Source organism: Cupressus sempervirens, chromosome 9 (genome assembly GCF_028749045.1).
Source record: "Cupressus sempervirens isolate cs-2001-9-10 chromosome 9, ASM2874904v1, whole genome shotgun sequence".
Lineage (NCBI taxonomy): Eukaryota > Viridiplantae > Streptophyta > Pinopsida > Cupressales > Cupressaceae > Cupressus > Cupressus sempervirens.
In genome coordinates, this window is record NC_143126.1 from 89,177,277 (window position 1) to 89,203,248 (window position 25,972).

General features: G+C 39.3%; 1 protein-coding gene across 2 annotated transcripts; it reads left to right on the forward strand.

Moving 5' to 3' along the window:
* The first annotated feature begins 2,862 nt into the window (after positions 1-2,862).
* LOC149537763 (ubiquitin-conjugating enzyme E2 2-like) lies at positions 2,863-4,932 on the forward strand. 2 transcript variants are annotated; one of them, XM_089799151.1, is made up of 7 exons: positions 2,863-2,901; positions 3,044-3,245; positions 3,543-3,627; positions 3,732-3,824; positions 4,252-4,340; positions 4,431-4,516; positions 4,648-4,932. In XM_089799151.1, the coding sequence occupies exons 2-7, from the start codon at positions 3,177-3,179 to the stop codon at positions 4,688-4,690; spliced, it is 465 nt and encodes a 154-aa protein (XP_089655277.1). In that variant the 5' UTR covers positions 2,863-2,901; positions 3,044-3,176; the 3' UTR covers positions 4,691-4,932. The 2 variants fall into 2 exon arrangements, with proteins under 2 accessions (XP_089655277.1, XP_089655276.1); XM_089799150.1 differs by having other exon boundaries at positions 2,863-3,245.
* The last annotated feature ends 21,040 nt before the right edge of the window (positions 4,933-25,972 follow it).

The window sequence follows — 25,972 nt, forward strand, 5'->3', positions numbered from 1 at the left end:
CCCCCAACACTACCAACATGAGTAGAACCAGCATCTATGATAGTAGTAGCAACAACAACCATACTAGTAGTTTTACTACCCATTGTCACATTCATAACATCCTTCAAAATAGGAGGATTCGAAGAAACAATAGGCTCAATAGAATCCTTCTCAATAGTCTGAGTGACCATGTTCTTAGCAACTGTGTAATGCTCAAAAGAAGCTCCCTTCCACCAGGAAGAGAGCTTCTTATTCTCAACCTTCAAAATTGTGCATTGAGCAACCAAGTGCCCAATGTTGTAACATTTTCTACGTAAGAAGGGAATCCCTTCATAATCTAATGTCTGGATCAAACTACCATTAAGAAGCACCAATTTGAGCTTCTTAGGTAATCCCTTAGAAAATCCACCTCCACAAGAATTCTTGCATAAGTAGCATGCATAACCTTTGATGTCAAATCATCAACCATCAAGAAGACACCAATTGTATCTCCTACAACTTCCAAAGGGAATTCAACCCAAAAATGAAGGGGAGTACTAGGAAGCCTCACCCAAATTGAAAACCTTGAAAAAGATTATGAAGCAAGTGAAAAATCAGAGTGTCATGGTTTCACCAACAATGGGTGATGCTAAGTTGACCAAGTAAAGGAAGAACCACAAAGGATCTTCATTCTATTATCAACATTATCAAATTGAGCAACAAAAAATCCCTTGTCCATGGGTATAATTTGAACAATACTTGATAAAATGGGTTCCCATTGTGCAAAAATCCAAGTGCACAAATCAAGAAGACTCGCCCATAGTCCCTAAAATTGGCAAATCATTGCATGATAAGATAAGATGGAAGAAGCATCCTCAATGTCTTTCACCAAAATGATATGGATAGGGTTAGAAATCAGAAAGGGAACCTTCACCTTAGGACCCAACCCACCACGAGGAGGAGGTCTCGAATGCCTTCTCACAAGCTTGGCAACATACGACAGAGAAACCCCAGCTCCCAACCCAACATCAACTCCCATGCCAATAACCACACCAGCATTGAAGCCAGAAGAACCATTACCAACAACTACATTAGCAAATGGTAAACCATCTCTTGCAACACTACTAACACCAATATCCAACCCAACCGCATTATTGACATCAATAACACTAGCAAAAGGAGGAACCCTAGTTCCAATAGTCACACCGGCACCCAAACCCTTTACTATGTTGTTAGCAACAACCCCAACAAAAACCCTAGCAACAAAACCAATACCCGATCCTTTACCAAAACCCCCAACAAAGGCCTTAACACTAGAGCCAGAATCAGAATCTTTGCCAAACCCAAAACCAGCCATAAAAAAGCCCGTATAAAGCTCAATCATTGTTGCAATAGACCTCATGCTAGCATCCACACTAGCACCAGATCCAGAACCAAACACTGAACCAACCACACGATAACCTATACCAACCCCAACAGACCTCATGCCAACAAGTGCACCATCGATTGTGCCAACAACCACTCTAATGATCGCATCAACATGTGTACCAATTTCCTCGCCAATGACCGCGCCAATGCCAAACTCCAAACCAACCACATTAACTGTAGCAGATCCAAAAGACCTCATGTCAGCAAGTACACCAACACCAACAACACTCGTTCAAAAATTCTTTTGAAGAATTGGCCCTTGGTTGTAAGCACTACAACCAAGAAGCCCACTATTTCACCAAGGGTCAAGGTAAAATCAACTCTTAATTAAGAACCAAAGTAGAAAGCGGCCTTGTGGGGACTTGAACCTTGGTTAGGACTATTATATTGTTGGTCGTTATGCTCTGGTACCATTCAATGGAGTCATTACATATCTCCTTCAACAAATATATTTAAAAATCATCTCATATAAATATAAAGGAAGTATTTAATCTATAACTAACAATATAACAAAATCATATATTTGAAATGTGTATGATATCAACACATTAGAATTACATAAAATCAAATGTCATAATAAATAAGCATTAAAATTTTAGTTACATTTAAGAAGTGGTGACATATCTAAAATGTATACATAGTTAAAATAAATAAACACAAACTTTTACATAATTGTCCTTAAATCAATTGCAATGTATTTTTTTATAGGCAATAGACTATAGACATAATCATTTCATTAATATTAAAACATTAAATCAATTATAATATTACTTAAAAATTTAAACCAAAAAAATTATAAAATTATTCTCTTATATTAATACTTCAAATATCTTTATTTGAAAAACTTCATAAATAAGTTTTCTTGAAATTATTCAATACCAGAATGATGATCCTATAGAATATCCCCATAATTGACTTAGTAATATCAACCAATGCAATGAATACTAATAAAAAGGGGACAAAGATCTCTAATAAAACAAATTTATAATTATTAATGGCCAAGAATACCAAACTTCACCAATTCTAACAAATCAAGTATATTTTCAAATAAATAATAAATATTCACCATATGTAATACTTTATTGCCATTAATATAATATTTGTACTTTACTAAACATTGAATTTTTAAACATGATTCAATTATCCTTGATGACACATATGCTGCCATTGAAGATATTAAGATGTCCTAAAATTATTATTAAACAAATATGTAAAACCTCGAAATAAAAATTATCATTGAAGCCAACGACTTATCCCCGTTAAGAACCCCCAAAATACTGATTTTTAGATTATTTTTTATCCGGTTTTCATCAGATTATTCGACTGACACGTGTCAGTCAGTCAGAAGATTCGTGCAGATCTAGATTCCAGACGTTCGAAATCCTAATCTCATCCTCTCAATTTTCAACATTAATTTTATTATTATTTTATTTCCCCCGGGTGTTTTTTATTCCTTTATAGATGAATGTAATAATTACTTTAAGAAAAGATGGTTTAGCACGGAGCACGTCGCAGGTTCGATTCCCGAGCCATTTCCATTTCATTTTCCCTTTCCCTCCCTATTTCGTTATATATCACATACAACTCTTTGATTATTTCATTCATTCTGATTTCTCCTGTCTGTTTTACCCTGCTCTTCTGCAATCTGCATGAAAAGATATTGAATAGATCTGTGGAAACGTTAGCGTTTGGTTGGGAGGTCTGAGGAAGATTGTTGACGCGTGTCCAAAAAATTCTCAGTTGACGAAGAACGATCGAAACGCCAGATCTATTTACTTCTGCCCTATAAAATGTCGTCGTCTTCAGCGCAGCTTCGTTTGATGTCCGACTTGAAAGCCATTCGAAACGAGCCTCCCGAGGTTTTCTTTTTTCCTTTCTTCTTTTAAAATGTTTCAAGGAAAAAAATCTCGTCAATATTCTCTTTTTCGCCCTTTTAGAAAGCTCCTGAAAATGAGGGTTTGTGCTTTTGGATTAATCATATTATGCCCCTTTTTTACGCTCAATTGTTTTCGTTTTTTCGCTCGGGGGTTTTCGTTTGTGTAAATATCTTGCGTATCCTTTCAAGAACATATCGTTCCTTGTCTGATGCATACCGGTAGTCTAAGTTTGTGTGAGGGAGTCACTGTTTTGTATTTTGTCTCTGTTTTGTCATATAGGGTTGTAGTGCAAGTCCTCACGCTGATGAAAATTTGTTCGTGTGGAGCGCTACCATCTTTGGTCCTGACGAGACTCCCTGGGAAGGTGAGGCTGGTTTTTGTTCGAAAAGTATTTTTCTTTTTGAATGATTCTGTTCATTAACGGTTTTTCTTCTTTCGCTTGGATTTGATTTTGTGTATTTGGGTCAGGTGGAATTTTTGGCCTGAGATTGATTTTTGGGGAAAACTATCCAGAGAAGCCTCCTCGTGTGAGATTTACATCAGATGTGTTTCATCCCAATGGTAAGTATTGTAGTTGTTTTGGATTTATACGGTCAATAGATTTTTTTTTGGAAACTTAAATCTTTGCAACAAGTGTTGTGGATCTGTTAATTTGATTAAGATGGAGTGATTTTTATGGTAAATATAGTTGAAAGAGTATGCAATTAGCTGAAATCTCGTAGGGTTTTCCCTGGCCTTAAAATTTATTTTAATCTCATCCAGAAAGAAAAGTAGTGGTTTAAATTCCAATAGTAGTTAGATTAAATATCATCTGTAGTCTGACGTTATGGATCTGTAACATATGTAATAGTAAAAATATTTATAAATATGTTTAATTAACGAGATGGAGGTTATGTTGAAGTGAATTCTATGCTACTCATTCTCAATCAAACAGATATAGCAGGAGTAACCTTCACTAACTTATAAAATTGCTTTCGTATCCATCCAGTATATCATGATGGAACACTTTGTATGGACATCATTCAGGATGCCTGGTCTCCTTGCCATAACGTTTGTACAATATTGACATCTATTCAGGTAAGATCTTGAGATTTATTTTAAGATTATCTTGCTACTACCATTTTTGATAGAGTTTCCTTAATGTTTGTGATCTATTCCGTTTTACAGTCTCTGCTTATGGATCCAAACCCTGCAAGTCCCGCTAATCCAGAAGCTGCTCAATTGTATCTGACTGATATGCAAGCTTACAACAGGTACTTATCTTGGAAGATGATTGTTTTATTTTACTAAATATCACTCATTTAGCCCAACTGTTAATGCTTGTTTTCAGACTGATGATGAGTTTTTAGTTTTAATATATTACATCATATATTTGTTATTATAGGAGAGTGAGGCGATGTGCTCGGAAATCTATTGAATCTACATGATGATCGGCAGAGTCAACAGATGACTCTGTGCAAGCTGATTGATGTATTTTTCTAAGCAGAAATTTGCAGTGAACGATGTGAAGGTTTCTGTTGCCTTCCAAATGTGTACAGTTGTTATTACAATAGTAATAGAACTCAGCTATTACCTCATGCGAAAAACTGTTCAGTTTTTCCAAGATGCTCAATTCTCTGTGCACTGGAATTAATTTTTTCATATAAAGATAAATCACCGTACTTGGAAACATTTTGTGTCAATCTTCCATTTGTCTGTTCGTTTCTTCTTGCTCAGAAGAATGGTATCTGCCAGTAATATTGAACATTTTAATTTATGAAAATAATAGTGATCATCGAAAAGGATTGATTTGTTATAATCTAAAAATATTTGTTTTAGTAAGCAATGTTTGTTGGTGGGCGACTTCATAACTCGGAAGTTGCTCTTGAATGAAGGCCTGACATAAATCTTATGTTCACTGCTTACTTTTAAGGTAGATCATTGGTGCTAATGAAACAATTTTTTCGTCTGAAAGATAATCATGAAACTAGACGATCTTGAATGAAGGTTAATTCTGAATGTTGTTTGATTTGCTGACATTTTCAAATTCATTTATCCACAACTTGGTTAAAATTTGCACACAGAATAGAATATATATTTTTTGAGATCGTTTAAAATTTATTCTTAAGATAATCAGAAGTAAATTTATGTAGACAAAAGTTGCAGTGCAAGTCACTGATGTATAGTGAATACCTCACCAAGTATACATTTCCTGGTTGCCCATTTAATTGCAATGCTGCTTTTCATAACATAATCTTCCTACTATATTTGCTTGTCAGGTGGCTATATATTCTCATTGTGTGATGATGATCTCAATTTCTTTGATACGTAACTTTAGTTTAAATTATTCAACCTCTATTTTATTAACTGCGTGGTTTTCAATTAAAGCTTTTGAAATCGTAAGTCCATTTTCAATTCTAACTTCATTCCTACTGGAGCAAAGAAGGGTTGAATATTACCTTCTTGTTGTGGATCAATCAATAAAAGTAATGCATGCGATTTAATCTGGACTGAACAAAATGGTTACGTGGAGCCACAAGCACCTCAAGAACTTGTAGTAGGGCTTCTTCAGCATTTTAATCGACATCCTAGAGCTTCACCAGAGGCGAAAGGTCAAGCACCAAGTTTCATAAACCCTAGGTGGAGAACCAGATGCGGGGTCAATAACTAGTAATCAGTAAACTAGACCTATTTGGATTTTATTTGAAATATTTGCACAAAAACTGTCAAATATTTGATTCCTTCCTGAATTGTATTCTACGGTACTTTTTATTAGCTCAGCTGCATAATCCAGGTTGTTGTTCTGTCAGTTGGGGAGCTTTATTCCCTTTAAGCAGAAGCTTTTTAATCTCTTTCCTTTTTTATAAGAGGATCGAAATTAGCTTACAAGTTCACTGAGTGTTTCTTTCCAAAACGATACAATTTGCAACCTTCATTAGAATTGTGCTGGAGGATTTGATTTATAATCTGAACTTTGATGATAGGGGTTTTAAAAATTACTTGCAACGAGTAATTTCAATTTGTTAAAACGGTAATTCTTACGCTAATAAATGCCTCAAAGACAAATGTAACAATTAGGTATTTTACATGAAGAACTGGGACCGATGAAAAAAATATCGTAGAAGATATGGATTGGACGGGTGGTATTCTTTGGCAAATATCAGGGGTCAGCCGCGCAGGGCAATTTGTATGTGTTTTGCTGCGATTTAATCTCTTGTTGTTTTCTTCTGTGCAAATTGTATTGGTTTGTAATGAAAATATCTCATTCTGAACTTCAAATTTGGAAATCTTGTTTAGGTAAGGTTAGGAAAATGTCTAATTTTGTAGTATGTGATTTTGGAAACGATGTTTGTCCTTGTCATTTTAGATTAAGAAAGGATTTCATTCTGCAGCATAATTTCGGTCAGACATTTTGTTATATGCTACCGGCTTACAATTCATCTTGTAAGAAAGTTTCTGCTGAGAGTCTTCGGGCAATTAGAAACGACTTTTATCATCTGGCATCAATCCTCTTTCAATCTTATCTTTAATGTTTAGCCGAATCAGAAAGATGCTCCATTTCTGTTTTGTGAATCTGTATGAATCATTTCCAAACGAAGAATCTTGTAAGAAAGTTTATGTTAAAATTCTTCGGGCAATTAGAAACGACTTATCAACTGGCATCAATCCTTTTTCAATTTTATCTTCGTAATGTTTAACCGAATCAGAAAGATGCCCCATTTCTGTATTGTGGATCTGTATGAATCATTTCCAAACGAAGAATCCAGGAAAATAGAAATGTAATTCCATATTCCTCAAACGACTTAACATTTGATGATTCTGGGCGTTTGACATGTAACGAATCCGGGACCGACTTTTAGTAGCTGCTGGTTGAGGAGAATCGTGCCATCAACATTAGCGAACAGATATCACCAAGTTAGATGATATGCATTTGGTGGTCGTCTGAAGTATCATCATTAGCCCACAACATTTAGTTTATTCAAGTAATGCATTCAACGTAGAGATAACCAGTTGGTCAAAAGGGGGCACAATTACGCGGAGTTATCGTCGGTAATATGAAATATGAAATACTCATCTTCCTGTTAAACAAACAATCAAGATAGAGCTCCTCTCAAATGGGTATAATTTGAAATGCATTCATTGTAGTTAGATTTTTTTTTGGAAGGCAATTTTATAGTTCGATTTTTTTTTCGAAGGCAATTTTATTTTCGGGCCAGTTGTGTCCATTGCAATTACAAGCTTGTTTCCTTCTTAAAAGTCATCACAAAACTAATCTTTACTATTATAGCAGATTCCTACAAAATGATGATATTAGAATAACCCTTTGAAACTACTCACAAATGGAAGTCACAATATTAAAGAATACTCGGATGCAGGGGAAAAGTAAGATGCAAAAGACCGCTCACCATATGAGGTGCAAAAGAACTTTCCAAAGCAGAGAAATATCTGCAATATTTGATTGATTGATGAATCACTAAAAGTCACCCAAATTTTCCATTTCTAATATTGTAGGGATGGTAGGTCACCTTTGTTTTATGTTGCTCTACTGCCTGGTTTTTGGTTGTTTTTTTCCCTTCATTATAAATAGGAATTGAGAGTTTCAGTGATTCAGAGATTAGCTTCTTACAGGACGAATACCCTGTATGACCTTTCAAACAATCTGTCAATGTAATTTCGGATATGATTGTGTAATTTTTTTTTTGCTGCATCAAACCATGTTCAACGGAACCTCATCCACACGGTGGGGGCAAATGAGGGGTTGAAATTGTAACCTGGCTACCTAAAGCAGCAGCCGAGACGAGTGAACAGGGTATTGCTTACTGGTTTCTTGATAGTTAATGTTCTCAACTGTAAAGCCTCTTGACGACAATCATGCTCTTAGGGTAATAAATTGTACAATCATCATTTACAATGAAATTTCAAGTGTGTATTTCAATGTAATCAAAGTATACCTGTGATAGGGTTGAAGATACGTCGGCTTTTGATTGCCTATCTGAAGGTTAGGATCAATGCTTATCTCAAGAATAAGATCGAGATGGAATAGTCTATGCAACACTAAAAGATGGATCAATGCCCATCTCAAGAGTAAGGTCAGATGGGATGGAATAGTCTAATGCCCATCTCAAGAATAAGAACAGATCTGATGGAATAGTCTATGCAGCGCCAGAAGATGGATCAATGCCCATCTCAAGAATAAGATCAAGATGGAATAGTCTTATGCAGCATCAAACGATGGCCTGGCTAGATAGGTCTTTTGTACTTCAAAATGAAATGAAATAATCCTTTTGATTTTAATTTTATCAAAAACACAAAATAATATCTTCTTAGGTGCCTTTTTGATGTCCACACAGACATCGCTGATCAGGACGACTGTCCTTGTTTCTGATGTTCCTAATAGTTAGGACATTGCCTTTATTTTAGAGGTTATTAGGACATACTTTATTTTAGAGGTTATTAGGACATTCTTTTTATTTTAGGGGGTGTTATATCTCTTGATTGGTCATATGATATGATATCAACTTATTAGGGTATGCTTCATATTCAACTAGAATTCACAATAAAGTCAACACTTAAAATCTTCTCTTCTTTGAAGAGATCAAGTAGTGAAAGTTGACATAGATCTTAATTGAGAATAAGATTATTTCCATCATCTAAACAGCCAAGTATTGACAACACATTTTTCTGTACATGGGTATGGCACTAGTGGTAAAAGCTCCTAAGCAACTACTTTGTCTATTATTTTTTAGTTTGTCACTAGAATCCACGCAAACACCATTTGATATGAGGCTCTCTTGTTTGGATTAAGTTTTCCTTGTGTTATGAAGACAATTGTAGAGTGCTTATTGATGACAGGCTAGTGGTGAAACATGTTTAGAAACGTGATAAGGTGAGTAGTGATTTTGTGTGGGATTAACATTACAATGTACGAGATTGCCTAGATTTGGTGAAGTTTTCTTCAATCACAATCAAATTCATCTATCAAAACCATTAAGTTGAATCTTTACTAATTTTTACTTATTTATTTTCCAACCTTAACATAATTTTCATGTTTTAGTGCCTCCTCTGGGACTACAAAAGACATTAAAAACTCTTGACAAATAAACCAACTTGTGAATATTACATGACAATGAAGATGTAATGAAATTTCTTGAAGATGTTTTCTCGACTCTAATTCAAACAATTTTGTTCTGATAACAGAATTGGAATTACTTGTATGGAGACTTCAATAAGTGAATATTACATGTATGCCTAGCAAGTGAACCAATCAAGGTACATGTCTACAATCATGCAATGGAGGTGCATATGATCAAAGTGAAAGTTTGCAATCATGAAAAAAGCTCAAAATAGAGCACTTCTATAAAAATTACTATAGTAGTGGGAGTTTTCATTGATGGAGAAGTAAATATTATTGAAGACATAATATATTCTCTATCTTGTTGGAATATTATATAAAAGAAGGAAGATGAAACCAACATTGCTAAAAAATATTATAGTAATGGGAGTTTTCAATGATGGAGGACTATAAAATATTGAAGAGTTCGTGTGAAATATATTGGCATCTCCTCTGTATGTGATATAAGAGAAGGAAGATGAAGCCTCAATTGTACTTTATCTCAAGGGAACTAAAAAAAAATTCTTTTTCTTTTTCTACAAATGAAAATATTTACCAACTATAGGAATAAGTGAGGCTCAATATGGTTATTGGTGATTATTGACTTCATACAAAACATTTGTGACAAGATTAACAAAAATGGATTTGAAGCTTTCTATTTTACAATAGAGAAGATGGTGATTGTGGTAGTCTCAAATGATTGTCAAGAAGGAAATGCTTGTAGTGTACTAATGTAAGGAGCGTGATGAGCTAAATTCTAGAGGGTGAAGGCAATACAAAGTGACTAATCTTGATGTAGTTTATAGTGACAAGAAAACTATGGTAATGAAAAGCAACACTCTGAGTGAAAAGGCAATGGAAACTCTAGACTAGTGAAGGATGAAGGTATTTTCATTAGTTCTACAAGCTTGGAGTTAGACAATTAGGGTCATGAACTAGTAGAAGAAGGGCATGAGACACTTCTAGATATTTCATTGCCAAGCTATTGGCCTATCTAACATGGTCTTTTTGTGAAGGTGTCTTACCTAGAGAAGGTTCCAGCTAAACAAGACCTAGAAATGTACCTTTCCTTCATGGTATTGAATTTGTTAATTTCTATTTTGCATGTCTTAGGATGCTATAGGAAATTTTCGTATAAAGTTTTTTTTACATATAATAGAGAATAGCTCTAGGCTAGATGTTTGTAAACAATATTTTATAATTTCTAACTGAATAAAGTATTACAATGGGAATGTAAATGAGTTGAATGTGGATGTATCACTGCCTTTAGAAATGAATGGTAATTAAGGTTATCTTTGTAACGTAAATAGTGTTGTACGTTGTGAATCTATTGTCCTTATTTTCTTTATGTGAGAAAGATTGTGTTGAAAGAGTGTATAATTAGTTAGTTAATTTTTTTGGAATTGTGATAGACTAAAATAATATTATAATTTATTGTTTATCTTTGTTGGAATATGTTTGTGAATGATATGTTTTTTATTAAGGAAAATAGATTATAAAAGGGCCCTGAAACCCAAACAAAATAAAGTATGGTCAACAACAGTACACTTAAGACTTCAAACAGAAGCAAAAAGCAAAAAGAAAAAACATCTCCGTAAACATAGATATAAACAAAAATAAAGCCAGGGAGAGACAAGAAAAGCCAGGACACCCTAAAAAAAGCCAGGGCGCTTAGGCAATATCTCTCAGATTTATGTTGCGCTTATCTCCAGCTTTGATAGTTTTCCAATCGCCTCCTTCGTCACTGGTGGATCTTGGTCAAGGACTAGGGTGTCCTTTCTAGTGCTGGATCTTTTCCACTTCCTAGAGCTTTCATCCAGGGACCTGTCTTTTATGTTGTGGGTGGCAGGGTCCTCCTCCTTGCTGATGCTTTGGTTGTCCGTATAATTTATGAACCTCTTGATGTTCTCATTGGCCTTAAGAATATTAAAGCCCTATTCCATTATACTCTATATAGAACTTTCCATCGCGTTGACCCTGTTTTTAACTTCGTCCATTTTGTTGTCCACGCTCAGTTTGTCCTCCGTAACCCTGTTCTTCAAGCTATATCTCTCTTTCCAGAGTGTTCACCCTTTGTTAAAGTTCAAGAATTTCATGGAAGAGCCACTTTGTGGTGCGGAAGCTGTCCATCGCGTTGTTTTTCGCATTGTTTGGGACATCCATGTCCGGGTGCTCCTTAGCAATGTCGTTGAAGATCACCAAAGCAGGGTCGATCAACTCATCCATCTGGGTTTTGCCCTCATCGTTTTCTTTAGCCTGTGTTTTGGTCAACTCCCATTTTATGCCCATTTTAGCTAAAATGGAGTCAAAATTTTGCCACACCACCTTCCTATCCTTCCTCGTGACCGAGCATCTGTAATTGCTTGTGCCAAATTCCTCATAGCCCTATTCAGGTTCCTTCCTTACACTTTGATTGGGAACACCTTCCGCCTGCTCGATCTCCTCCCCCTGTTTTTCCTCCTTGTCTTTTGGGATTTTCCTTTTCTGACCCCAGGAGGTCGTGACTTCCTTCTCTTTGTTTGTTGGCATTTTGAAGATGATTCTCTTGCCCTTCTTCCGCTCTCTGCCTTCCCCGTCCCTGATATTCTCCTCTCCCTTTGCACTATCCTCTCCTGTATCCATCCCTACAACCCTATCATTATAGTTCCTGTCCGAGGAGGTGTCAATTTCCTGATTGGGCTTGATAATAACTTTTTTCTCCTTTCTATCTACTCTAACCACGCTGCGGGTAGTCAGACCTCTCTGAGTCTGAATGCATCCCGAGGCTTTCCTTTGTATCTGAGGGTGAATAAATCTCTTCAGAATCCCCTTTTCCTTTCTTTCCCTCTCTCCTATCTTTGATTTGTTGACCAATAACCCTATCTTTGAAGTATTCATAAATTAACAGCAGCAACCCCTCATGGAGCGTTGGATTCCTAGTATGCTTCTCTTGATAACCATTAATGTTTTCATCCATTGAAGAGTAAAGGTAGAAGGGTATAAAGATTTTCGCCCCACACTTGAAGCGGTTGAGCAACACGAAGTGGTGAGTGCATAGGTGATCAAGCTTGGCATCTAGAGAAATATATTTGGTGATAACTCGGAGCATGAATCTCCACAGAGGCTTGATGGAGCTCGGAAGATAATGAGTTCCTCTTTTCACCAAAGCCTTTTCTTCGTCTTGGTTCTTTGTGAATTCCACCACCACTTGCCCCAATATTTTCCTGTCTCTATAGAATTTCTTGCTTACAATGGGAATGCTCGTAACCTCAAATATGAATTCCTCTGTCATAGTGAACTCCACCCCGTCAATTTTGACAATTCCCTCATTCCAGCTCTTGACCATACTTTTGGTAATGAAGGGTTTCCAGCCATGGAGGCGATGTATGAAATTCATAATTTCCCCTTTTTTAATATGTTCCACACCTTGGAACATCTTCGCCACTTCTGGGCTTCGTCCTCTGGCTCCCTCTTGTGTCTTTCCCCAACCATGGTATCCTTCTTTATGCAATCTCTATAACCAGTATCTAAGCCCTTCAAAACTAGAAAATCTTCAGCTCCCCTCGTTTTCTTACACCTTTTTTCCACCTTGTGATTTCTCTTCCCACAAATAGTCCTTGACATGAGTTGATGGATATTGTAGATATGAGAAGTACGAGTGAAACCGTACTTCCACCTCACGACTCTGCACATTCCCCATAAATCACTAACTATAATAATAAAACCACATATAATATTTCTAACCACTTCCCCCAATTCATTAACTTTCATAATGGCTTTTAATTATACCCAATCTACCCAGGATCCTATCCCTTTCGATCACGTCATTAATCTCTAATAGGATATCATAGCCTTTCGTCCACTTAGCCACCTCATTGTACTTGACTGCCCAATTCGCCAGCTTGCTCGCAACATTATTGGCTTCCCGGTACTCATGAGCCATATAGGTTTTTTCAAAGGTTTTGAGGTTTTGCATACACTCATCTATAATATTAGCAATCATCCAAGTAGGCTTGTTCTTCTCATTTAGGCAATCAATAATATTTTTCAAATCTCCTTCCATCCATAGATATTTCACTCTTATATCTTTAGCTAGTTTGATAGTCTGGTGAGCCGCACTGGCCTCTGCATAATGATTAGTTTGTATTCTCCTTGAAGCATTTCTAATGATGCCACCAGCCCCAGCATTCCCTGGGTTACCTTTGGCCGCCCCATCAAAATTAGCCTTATACCAACCCTCAGGTGGGAGAGACCAACTACATCCCTCTCTTTTGTCTTTGTCATTGGTCTTAGAATTGAATGGAGGGATAGGGCCTTTTGTGTTGGCGAAATTTTCCAACAAGGCATTGAGGCACTTGTGGAAGACAACTTTAGCCTTAGCTTCCTTATCCTTGAAAATTCTATTGTTTCGCTCTTTCCAAACCCCCTAGCAAACATGGGGTAAACCTAACTTACATAAAGTCATGGAGTCACTTCCAACCAACCCAAACTGACATTGGTCAAAAAGCTCCAGAGTGTTGGCAGGAAAACACCAAGACATATTGAATAAAGATAGGAAAAGAGACCATATAGTTCTAATGAAACTATAGTGTATAAACAGGTAGTCAATACTCTCACTATGATTTTTGTATAAAATACATCTATTGGGCATTGTATTAGCCATTTTAATGAGGTTATCAATTGTAAGGATACAATTTTGGAGAATAATCCAAAATAATATGTTAATTTTTGGGATAAGACTCGAGTACTTGGCTTTGGCCTACACAGGGGCCTGACCTTGATATTGCAAAGTCTCATAACCAGAGGCCACTATGTAAAGACCATTCCCAATCTCCCCCCAGACAATGGTGTCTTTTTTGTGGGACAAAGGAATATGTTACCCTTACATTATTCAGTAGTAGATTATTTGTTTGCTTCACTATTCCATTACTCCCCCTTAGTTTTATTGGTTAAAATTTCTTGATGTTGGGTTGGGTATCTTTCATGTTAGGAAAGATTATGAGGAAGCTCAATAGCTTCATGGTAGGATGGTAAAACACTCCTACGATATTCTTTTCCTTATGTTTCTTGAGAAAGATTTGGAGCTCCTTTCAGTTTGGTTGTCCTTTTCAAACCATCTTGATATTTTGGTATCTTTCAACTACACAATTAAGTGAACACTCTGTTATGAGATTTACATAGACATGTTAGGACCACTCTATTAAGAGATTTACCCTGAAACACCTATCAAAATGTATCAATACCCGATCCTTCAATTTGCACTTGAGTGTTGATAATAGATCCTCTCTATCCAATCTGATATCACCTCCCTATGATTGATCTTCAATGACTCTGCTCTTAACTATTTACTGCACTGCTCAATCACTCCTCCTGATTCACCTTCAACTTCACATGCATCCATGTGAAGAACCTCCTTATAGCAATATCGTGAGAATGCTCGAAATAACAGAATACAAAGTGATAGCAGAACTCAGAATGAATCTACTGATCGCAGGCCACTTCGAGGGGGTAACCTCCTTTGAGCAAGCTCAATACAATAAATTCGTCCGTGCCCATCAAGGGCCTCAACCTATTCTTATATACTGGGTACGATCTAGAAAAGTAATACTACCTATGCATGTGGGATAATAAAATATACTCACGGGACGACTTACAAAGCATATGCGTCCAACAACACTACTCTAACAAAATAAACAGAAGGAACACACAGGTTCCTAACATCCCCTCTCCCTTAGAAAAAAGCTTTGTCCTCAAAGCTTAAGGTGTGGAAATTGTTGTTGAATCTGAAGAAGGGGTTCCCAGGTAGCATCCTCTGGTTGCATGCCATGCCACTGAATCAAGACCTCAGAGATGGAGCGAGAGCGAAGCTGGCGAGTGTGCTGGTCAATGATTGCCACCGGCTCCAGGATAATGGATCCTTCCGTATCCATTTCAGGGAGAGTAGTTTGGGCTCTGACAGTGGTACCCAGAACTTTCTTTAGACAAGAAACATGAAAGACTGGATGAATGCGGGAAGAAGGAGGAAGTTCCAGTTTATAAGCAACTGAACCAATCTTCTGCAGAACCTTATAAGGCCCATAAAATTTTGGGGCCAGCTTATGACGCCCTTTCAGCTTTAGGGAGGATTGTTTGTATGGCTGTAGACGAAGAAAAACCATATCCCCAACTTGAAATGAGCGCTCAGAACGGTGTTGATCTGCTTGTTGTTTCATCCGATTACGGGCCATGTGAAGATTATCCTGTAAGGTACGAAGAATCTGATCCCTGCTGCGGAGAACTATGTCAACTGCCTGGACTGGTGAGCTGTTGGGAGTGTAGGGAAGGAGCACTCTCTTGGGCTCGCTGGGTGGAAATTACATCAAATTTTTTTCTGTCGTGGCCTTCAGGTTCCTCTCACTTCTAATATCTCTTGTTATTGCAATAACTCTTTTCAGTTGTTCTGTCTGTGACTGAATTTTTCTAAGTCGACTGTTCAAAAAAATTTAAAAAAAAAAAAAAAAAAAAAAAAAAAAAAAAAAAAAAAACCTTGTTTTATGGTTGTTACGCGTACAGGAGCCAAAAATCATGGAAGAGGAAATTGCATCCCTCAAAACCAAACTTCAAGATCTGGATGACAAAATTCTGGGTCTTAACTTTCAACAGTCAGCCATGAGCCGAAACCATTCAGGAGATACTGGGTCCTCTTCTGGCAATTTCCGTGGACCAAAGCTTGATTTTCCACGCTTCGATGGTTCTGATCCGACTGGATGGATCTATAGGGCAGAGTAGTATTTCAGCTTGCATAATACTTTGGATAACCACAAAGTCCCCCTTGCATCTTTTCATTTGGAACATGAAGCTCTTCAATGGTTCCGTTGGTACATCAAGGCTAATGAAGGCCCAACGTGGAGAGAATTGTGCACCCTCATTTTGGAGCGCTTTGGCCCTAGTTCCTTTGATGATTTCATAGGAGCACTAACTAAACTGCGTCAAACAGGCACTGTAAGAGAATACCAGACAGAGTTTGAAAAATTAGCTAATCACACAGAGGGTTTGTCTGATGAATTCTTCCGTAGTTGTTTTGTCAGTGGTCTGAAGGATGCACTTCGCTCAGAAGTCAAAATGTTTCGACCTACTACAATGATGGAAGCCCTTGGGTTGGCTAAGTTAGCGGAAGACAAGATTAGTGCTCTACAACGCTCCAGATCTAATTTTGTTCCATTCAGAAATACAGGTTCTCACAACCCTCCAGTCATACCAGCTCCCAGAACTACTCCGATCAAGCACTTGTCTGAAACAGAGATGCGAGTCCGGCGAGACAAAGGGCTTTGTTATAATTGTGATGAGAAATGGTCTCGGGGCCATAGATGTGTTCAGCAAAAGCTCTATCTCTTGGATGTGGATTCTCCACCGGAACTGGAAGAATATGTAGATGCTCAGGAAACAGTGGATGATGAGGTTGAGCCTCACCAGCCTGAACCTCCTTCACCAGAAGCTCCACCAGAGATATCTGTCCATGCTTTGGCAGGAGTCACTACTCCACAAACCATGCGGGTCCAGGGTTTCTTCAAGAAGATCCCTCTTACTATACTCATTGATTCTGGTAGCACTCATAACTTCATTGATCCACGAATAGCCAAACAGGCTGATTGCTTTATCCATCCCTGCTCTAGCTTTGAAGTCATGATTGCCAATGGGGGCACTTTACCTTGTAAAGGGAAATGTCGCAATGCGCGTCTCTCTATTGGAGATTATAACATGCGCTCTGACATGTTTGCCTTACCCTTAGGTGGCTGTGATGTGGTTTTGGGTGCCCAATGGTTACGCACTCTTGGCCCCATTCTCTGGGATTTTGCTGAACTTTGGATGCAGTTTTCAGCCGAGGGGCACCAACACACTTTGAAAGGCTTACAACCAGGGTCTCTCAGCATCATCAGTTCACACCGTATGGAAAAACTTCTTAAGAAGAATTCACATGGTGTCATCGCTCAGCTCCATTCCATTCAGATGCAGCCATCAGCAGTCTCTAGCACTCCTGCCGATCTCCAACACATTTTGGACAAGTATTCTGGTATATTTGCTGAACCTGTGGGATTACCTCCTTCTCGTCCAGAGGACCACCGTATTCAGCTCCTTCCTGGCAGTGTTCCGCCCAACATCAGGCCCTACCGCTACCCATTTCATCAGAAGACCGAAATCGAGATACTTGTCCGTGACTTACTGAAGCAAGGAATTATTCGCCCTAGTACCAGTTCTTTTTCTTCTCCAGTTCTGCTTGTTCGCAAAAAAGATGGGTCATGGCGACTCTGCATTGATTTCCGAGCACTTAATCATCTCACTATAAAGGACAAGTTTCCCATTCCAGTTGTTGATGAACTTCTTGATGAACTTCATGGGGCTCATTTTTTCTCCAAGTTAGATCTTCGATCTGGGTATCATCAAATTCGGGTTAATGAGGAGGATATCCCTAAAACTGCCTTCCGCACACATGATGGTCACTATGAATTTTTAGTCATGCCCTTTGGCCTCACGAATGCTCCTTCAACATTTCAGGCAGTGATGAATAACATATTTCGACCATACCTCCGGAAATTCATTCTGGTCTTCTTTGATGATATCCTCATATATAGCAAAACTTGGGCTGAGCATCTCCATCATCTGGAGCTTGTCTTGCAACTTCTCTCTGATCATCAACTCTGTGCAAAACTATCTAAATGTGTGTTTGGCCAGGAGGAAGTGGAGTATCTCGGGCATATTGTTGCACACCATGGAGTGCGGGTGGATCCTACAAAAATAGATGCCATGAAAACTTGGCCGCATCCTAAAACTCTCAAGAGCCTTCGGGGTTTTTTGGGGTTGACTGGCTACTACCGCAAGTTTGTCAAAGATTACGGGAAAATTGCAGCACCATTGACAGCACTGTTAAAAAAGGATGCCTTCTCCTGGACCCCGGTTGCTGAGACTGCATTTGAACAACTGAAACAGGCTATGTGCAGTACACCTGTTCTCGCGATGCCAGATTTTTCCAAACCCTTCACTATTGAGAGTGATGCTTGCGGCAATGGATTGGGTGCTGTTCTCCTGCAAAATGACCATCCTATTGCGTTCACTAGCAAAGCCCTCTCTGGTAAGAATCTAGCCCTCTCTACTTATGAAAAAGAAATGATGGCTATTTTGCATGCTGTACAGAAGTGGCGACCATACCTCTTAGGGAGTCATTTTTGCATCAGAACCGATCACCAAAGTCTGAAATACTTCCTGGAACAACGGGTATCCTCTCCTACACAACAGAAATGGGTCAGCAAACTCATGGGGTATGATTATGAGATCACCTACAAGAAGGGTAAGGAGAATATTGTGGCAGATGCTCTTTCTCGCACATTTGATAATCAAGCTTCCCTTTCCGCTATTTCTATGCCCATTCCCAATTGGTTAGCATCTGTTCAGCAGGGCTATGACAGTGACTCTTCTTTATCTCAAATCATTCACCAGCTAGCCAATAATCCTTCTGCTATACCACATTACTCTTGGGATGGTGCTTCTCTTCGATACAAGGGTCGGCTAGTGCTTCCTCAGAACCCAGCTCTACATCAGGCTATTTTTTATGAACTCCATGCTTCTCCTTCAGCAGGGCACTCAGGCTTCCTCAAAACTTATGAGCGAGCAAGGAGAAACTTCTTTTGGAAAGGGATGAAACAGACGATTCAACAGATGGTGGCTGAATGTGATACTTGCCAACGCCACAAGGGTGAAACGACCCTCCTTCCTGGCTTGCTCGAACCATTGCCCATCCCTACACGGATTTGGACTGATATTTCTATGGATTTCATTGAAGGGCTTCCTAAATCCGGCGGCAAGACAGTGATCTTGGTTGTGGTTGATCGTCTCTCGAAATATAGTCATTTTTGTGCCCTCAGCCACCCCTATACTGCCTCCTCTATTGCACAAATCTTCATGGACCAGATATTTCGTCTTCATGGACTCCCTTCTTCCATTGTCTCTGATCGTGATGCAACTTTTACCAGTCATTTTTGGACTGAACTGTTTCAGAAAACTGGCACCAAACTGAAGATGAGTTCGGGCTATCACCCACAAACTGATGGTCAAACTGAAATTGTCAATAAATGCTTGGAAACTTATCTTCGTTGCTTCACTTCCGAACAGCAACATCAGTGGGCCAAGTGGCTCCCTTTAGCTGAATGGTGGTACAATACCTCTTACCACACTGCCTCTAAAATGACTCCATATGAAGCAGTCTATGGTCAGGCACCTCCAGTGCTCCTTCCCTACACTCCCAACAGCTCACCAGTCCAGGCAGTTGACATAGTTCTCCGCAGCAGGGATCAGATTCTTCGTACCTTACAGGATAATCTTCACATGGCCCGTAATCGGATGAAACAACAAGCAGATCAACACCGTTCTGAGCGCTCATTTCAAGTTGGGGATATGGTTTTTCTTCGTCTACAGCCATACAAACAATCCTCCCTAAAGCTGAAAGGGCGTCATAAGCTGGCCCCAAAATTTTATGGGCCTTATAAGGTTCTGCAGAAGATTGGTTCAGTTGCTTATAAACTGGAACTTCCTCCTTCTTCCCGCATTCATCCAGTCTTTCATGTTTCTTGTCTAAAGAAAGTTCTGGGTACCACTGTCAGAGCCCAAACTACTCTCCCTGAAATGGATACGAAAGGATCCATTATCCTGGAGCCGGTGGCAATCATTGACCAGCGCACTCGCCAGCTTCGCTCTCGCTCCATCTCTGAGGTCTTGATTCAGTGGCATGGCATGCAACCAGAGGATGCTACCTGGGAACCCCTTCTTCAGATTCAACAACAATTTCCACACCTTAAGCTTTGAGGACAAAGCTTTTTTCTAAGGGAGAGGGGATGTTAGGAACCTGTGTGTTCCTTCTGTTTATTTTGTTAGAGTAGTGTTGTTGGACGCATATGCTTTGTAAGTCGTCCCGTGAGTATATTTTATTATCCCACATGCATAGGTAGTATTACTTTTCTAGATCGTACCCAGTATATAAGAATAGGTTGAGGCCCTTGATGGGCACGGACGAATTTATTGTATTGAGCTTGCTCAAAGGAGGTTACCCCCTCGAAGTGGCCTGCGATCAGTAGATTCATTCTGAGTTCTGCTATCACTTTGTATTCTGTTATTTCGAGCATTCTCACGATATTGCTATAAGGAGGTTCTTCACCACTGGAGGTGCCTGACCATAGACTGCTTCATATGGAGTCATTTTAGAGGCAGTGTGGTAAGAGGTATTGTACCACCATTCAGCTAAAGGGAGCCACTTGGCCCACTGATGTTGCTGTTCGGAAGTGAAGCAACGAAGATAAGTTTCCAAGCATTTATTGACAATTTCAGTTTGACCATCAGTTTGTGGGTGATAGCCCGAACTCATCTTCAGTTTGGTGCCAGTTTTCTGAAACAGTTCAGTCCAAAAATGACTGGTAAAAGTTGCATCACGATCAGAGACAATGGAAGAAGGGAGTCCATGAAGACGAAATATCTGGTCCATGAAGATTTGTGCAACAGAGGAGGCAGTATAGGGGTGGCTGAGGGCACAAAAATGACTATATTTTGAGAGACGATCAACCACAACCAAGATCACTGTCTTGCCGCCGGATTTAGGAAGCCCTTCAATGAAATCCATAGAAATATCAGTCCAAATCCGTGTAGGGATGGGCAATGGTTCGAGCAAGCCAGGAAGGAGGGTCGTTTCACCCTTGTGGAGGAAGCCTGAGTGCCCTGCTGAAGGAGAAGCATGGAGTTCATAAAAAATAGCCTGATGTAGAGCTGGGTTCTGAGGAAGCACTAGCCGACCCTTGTATCGAAGAGAAGCACCATCCCAAGAGTAATGTGGTATAGCAGAAGGATTATTGGCTAGCTGGTGAATGATTTGAGATAAAGAAGAGTCACTGTCATAGCCCTGCTGAACAGACGCTAACCAATTGGGAATGGGCATAGAAATAGCGGAAAGGGAAGCTTGATTATCAAATGTGCGAGAAAGAGCATCTGCCACAATATTCTCCTTACCCTTCTTGTAGGTGATCTCATAATCATACCCCATGAGTTTGCTGACCCATTTCTGTTGTGTAGGAGAGGATACCCGTTGTTCCAGGAAGTATTTCAGACTTTGGTGATCGGTTCTGATGCAAAAATGACTCCCTAAGAGGTATGGTCGCCACTTCTGTACAGCATGCAAAATAGCCATCATTTCTTTTTCATAAGTAGAGAGGGCTAGATTCTTACCAGAGAGGGCTTTGCTAGTGAACGCAATAGGATGGTCATTTTGCAGGAGAACAGCACCCAATCCATTGCCGCAAGCATCACTCTCAATAGTGAAGGGTTTGGAAAAATCTGGCATCGCGAGAACAGGTGTACTGCACATAGCCTGTTTCAGTTGTTCAAATGCAGTCTCAGCAACCGGGGTCCAGGAGAAGGCATCCTTTTTTAACAGTGCTGTCAATGGTGCTGCAATTTTCCCGTAATCTTTGACAAACTTGCGGTAGTAGCCAGTCAACCCCAAAAAACCCCGAAGGCTCTTGAGAGTTTTAGGATGCGGCCAAGTTTTCATGGCATCTATTTTTGTAGGATCCACCCGCACTCCATGGTGTGCAACAATATGCCCGAGATACTCCACTTCCTCCTGGCCAAACACACATTTAGATAGTTTTGCACAGAGTTGATGATCAGAGAGAAGTTGCAAGACAAGCTCCAGATGATGGAGATGCTCAGCCCAAGTTTTGCTATATATGAGGATATCATCAAAGAAGACCAGAATGAATTTCCGGAGGTATGGTCGAAATATGTTATTCATCACTGCCTGAAATGTTGAAGGAGCATTCGTGAGGCCAAAGGGCATGACTAAAAATTCATAGTGACCATCATGTGTGCGGAAGGCAGTGTTAGGGATATCCTCCTCATTAACCCGAATTTGATGATACCCAGATCGAAGATCTAACTTGGAGAAAAAATGAGCCCCATGAAGTTCATCAAGAAGTTCATCAACAACTGGAATGGGAAACTTGTCCTTTATAGTGAGATGATTAAGTGCTCGGAAATCAATGCAGAGTCGCCATGACCCATCTTTTTTGCGAACAAGCAGAACTGGAGAAGAAAAAGAACTGGTACTAGGGCGAATAATTCCTTGCTTCAGTAAGTCACGGACAAGTATCTCGATTTCGGTCTTCTGATGAAATGGGTAGCGGTAGGGCCTGATGTTGGGCGGAACACTGCCAGGAAGGAGCTGAATACGGTGGTCCTCTGGACGAGAAGGAGGTAATCCCACAGGTTCAACAAATATACCAGAATACTTGTCCAAAATGTGTTGGAGATCGGCAGGAGTGCTAGAGACTGCTGATGGCTGCATCTGAATGGAATGGAGCTGAGCGATGACACCATGTGAATTCTTCTTAAGAAGTTTTTCCATACGGTGTGAACTGATGATGCTGAGAGACCCTGGTTGTAAGCCTTTCAAAGTGTGTTGGTGCCCCTCGGCTGAAAACTGCATCCAAAGTTCAGCAAAATCCCAGAGAATGGGGCCAAGAGTGCGTAACCATTGGGCACCCAAAACCACATCATAGCCACCTAAGGGTAAGGCAAACATGTCAGAGCGCATGTTATAATCTCCAATAGAGAGACGCACATTGCGACATTTCCCTTTACAAGGTAAAGTGCCCCCATTGGCAATCATGACTTCAAAGCTAGAGCAGGGATGGATAAAGCAATCAGCCTGTTTGGCTATTCGTGGATCAATGAAGTTATGAGTGCTACCAGAATCAATGAGTATAGTAAGAGGGATCTTCTTGAAGAAACCCTGGACCCGCATGGTTTGTGGAGTAGTGACTCCTGCCAAAGCATGGACAGATATCTCTGGTGGAGCTTCTGGTGAAGGAGGTTCAGGCTGGTGAGGCTCAACCTCATCATCCACTGTTTCCTGAGCATCTACATATTCTTCCAGTTCCGGTGGAGAATCCACATCCAAGAGATAGAGCTTTTGCTGAACACATCTATGGCCCCGAGACCATTTCTCATCACAATTATAACAAAGCCCTTTGTCTCGCCGGACTCGCATCTCTGTTTCAGACAAGTGCTTGATCGGAGTAGTTCTGGGAGCTGGTATGACTGGAGGGTTGTGAGAACCTGTATTTCTGAATGGAACAAAATTAGATCTGGAGCGTTGTAGAGCACTAATCTTGTCTTCCGCTAACTTAGCCAACCCAAGGGCTTCCATCATTGTAGTAGGTCGAAACATTTTGACTTCTGAGCGAAGTGCATCCTTCAGACCACTGACAAAACAACTACGGAAGAATTCATCAGACAAACCCTCTGTGTGATTAGCTAATTTTTCAAACTCTGTCTGGTATTCTCTTACAGTGCCTGTTTGACGCAGTTTAGTTAGTGCTCCTGTGAAATCATCAAAGGAACTAGGGCCAAAGCGCTCCAAAATGAGGGTGCACAATTCTCTCCACGTTGGGCCTTCATTAGCCTTGATGTACCAACGGAACCATTGAAGAGCTTCATGTTCCAAATGAAAAGATGCAAGGGGGACTTTGTGGTTATCCAAAGTATTATGCAAGCTGAAATACTGCTCTGCCCTATAGATCCATCCAGTCGGATCAGAACCATCGAAGCGTGGAAAATCAAGCTTTGGTCCACGGAAATTGCCAGAAGAGGACCCAGTATCTCCTGAATGGTTTCGGCTCATGGCTGACTGTTGAAAGTTAAGACCCAGAATTTTGTCATCCAGATCTTGAAGTTTGGTTTTGAGGGATGCAATTTCCTCTTCCATGATTTTTGCTCCTGTACGCGTAACAACCATAAAACAAGGTTTTTTTTTTTTTTTTTTTTTTTTTTATAAATTTTTTTGAACAGTCGACTTAGAAAAATTCAGTCACAGACAGAACAACTGAAAAGAGTTATTGCAATAACAAGAGATATTAGAAGTGAGAGGAACCTGAAGGCCACGACAGAAAAAAATTTGATGTAATTTCCACCCAGCGAGCCCAAGAGAGTGCTCTGATACCAGATGTGAAGAACCTCCTTATAGCAATATCGTGAGAATGCTCGAAATAACAGAATACAAAGTGATAGCAGAACTCAGAATGAATCTACTGATCGCAGGCCACTTCGAGGGGGTAACCTCCTTTGAGCAAGCTCAATACAATAAATTCGTCCGTGCCCATCAAGGGCCTCAACCTATTCTTATATATTGGGTACGATCTAGAAAAGTAATACTACCTATGCATGTGGGATAATAAAATATACTCACGGGACGACTTACAAAGCATATGCGTCCAACAACACTACTCTAACAAAATAAACAGAAGGAACACACAGGTTCCTAACAATCCAAACTCTCAATCACACACACACAAATTAGGTCTAAAACCCTAAAATAGTTGTTTGGTGAAGCTTCTAGATCATGATCAACGATCCATATTCATCCCTTTTTCACTTAGTCCTTGCAATTTTCTAATTGGCTAATCTCTCTGCATAGCAATTAATGATCCATAATTAAAGGCATAATTACAAGGGATAACTTTAAGAAACCCCTCTCAGAAACAATACCTAAAATGTTGGTGAATCCAACATTTAATGGGCGGGAAAATTTTCATGTTGAGGGTGATTGTTTTGTTCCATGTAGGGAAATAAATGATTATATGTTGGCGATTTTGTTTCTTGCCCTAACAAAATTTATTTTAAATGTGGCGAATTAAAAAAATTCTTGCCGACACATAAATAAATGTTGGCTATTTTTTTTTTCTTGCGCACTACTACATTTGGACCCAAATTGCAACAATGACCCGACACCCAAGCGACAGAACCACGAATTGGCTCTCATTGGATGGGCATTAGACTTTTGTTGTTGCAAATTACGACAGCAAGGGCATCTGTCACAATCGCGACGAATAAAGTTGTCGTAACTTGGAAGAAGGAAGGGACAAGAGTTCATGTTGATGTTGTTGCAATTGTGATGTCCATGCGACAAATGCGCTCTAGAAGTTATGTTGATCCATTGGTACTATCTGTCATAATTGCGACGATTTGCGACAACTGTGTTGTGCAAGTGATGACTAACCATCGGCACATGCTATCGCAATTGTGAAGGCTACTCAAATTATTTAAAAATAAATAAAATAATTTTTTCTATCATTTCATATATGAGTTCGGAGGAGGCAAAGCTTGTGCCTGAGTCAAGAAGAGGAAAAGAAATGAAGAATGGGAGAACGACAAGAAGCGACAATTGGAAGTTGCAAAAGTAAAAAATGCTACAAACCACAAACTTATATTTAAGAAGGCAGAGGAATATTCAAAGGAGTATACAAAGCATGTAATAAATTGCTTGATTTGTGAGTGATGTGTCACCATTCCATCTAGTGTTAAGTGTGTACCTTAGTTTATTTTTGGCAAGTTTTATATCAATTTATGAGTCACCAAGGAGTATGTAGATCCTTTAATAAATTGTTGGGTTTTTTATTGATGTGTCATCATGCCATCTAGAGTTGATGAATGTACCTTAGTAAGTTTCTTGTGTACTTTGTGACAAAAATCAGGAACGGGGCGTATCAGATTGGAGAGAGGCAAAAATGAAAGGAGGCTTTTATGTTGAGCCAGAAGCTAAGCTATTGTTCATTATTTGTATCTG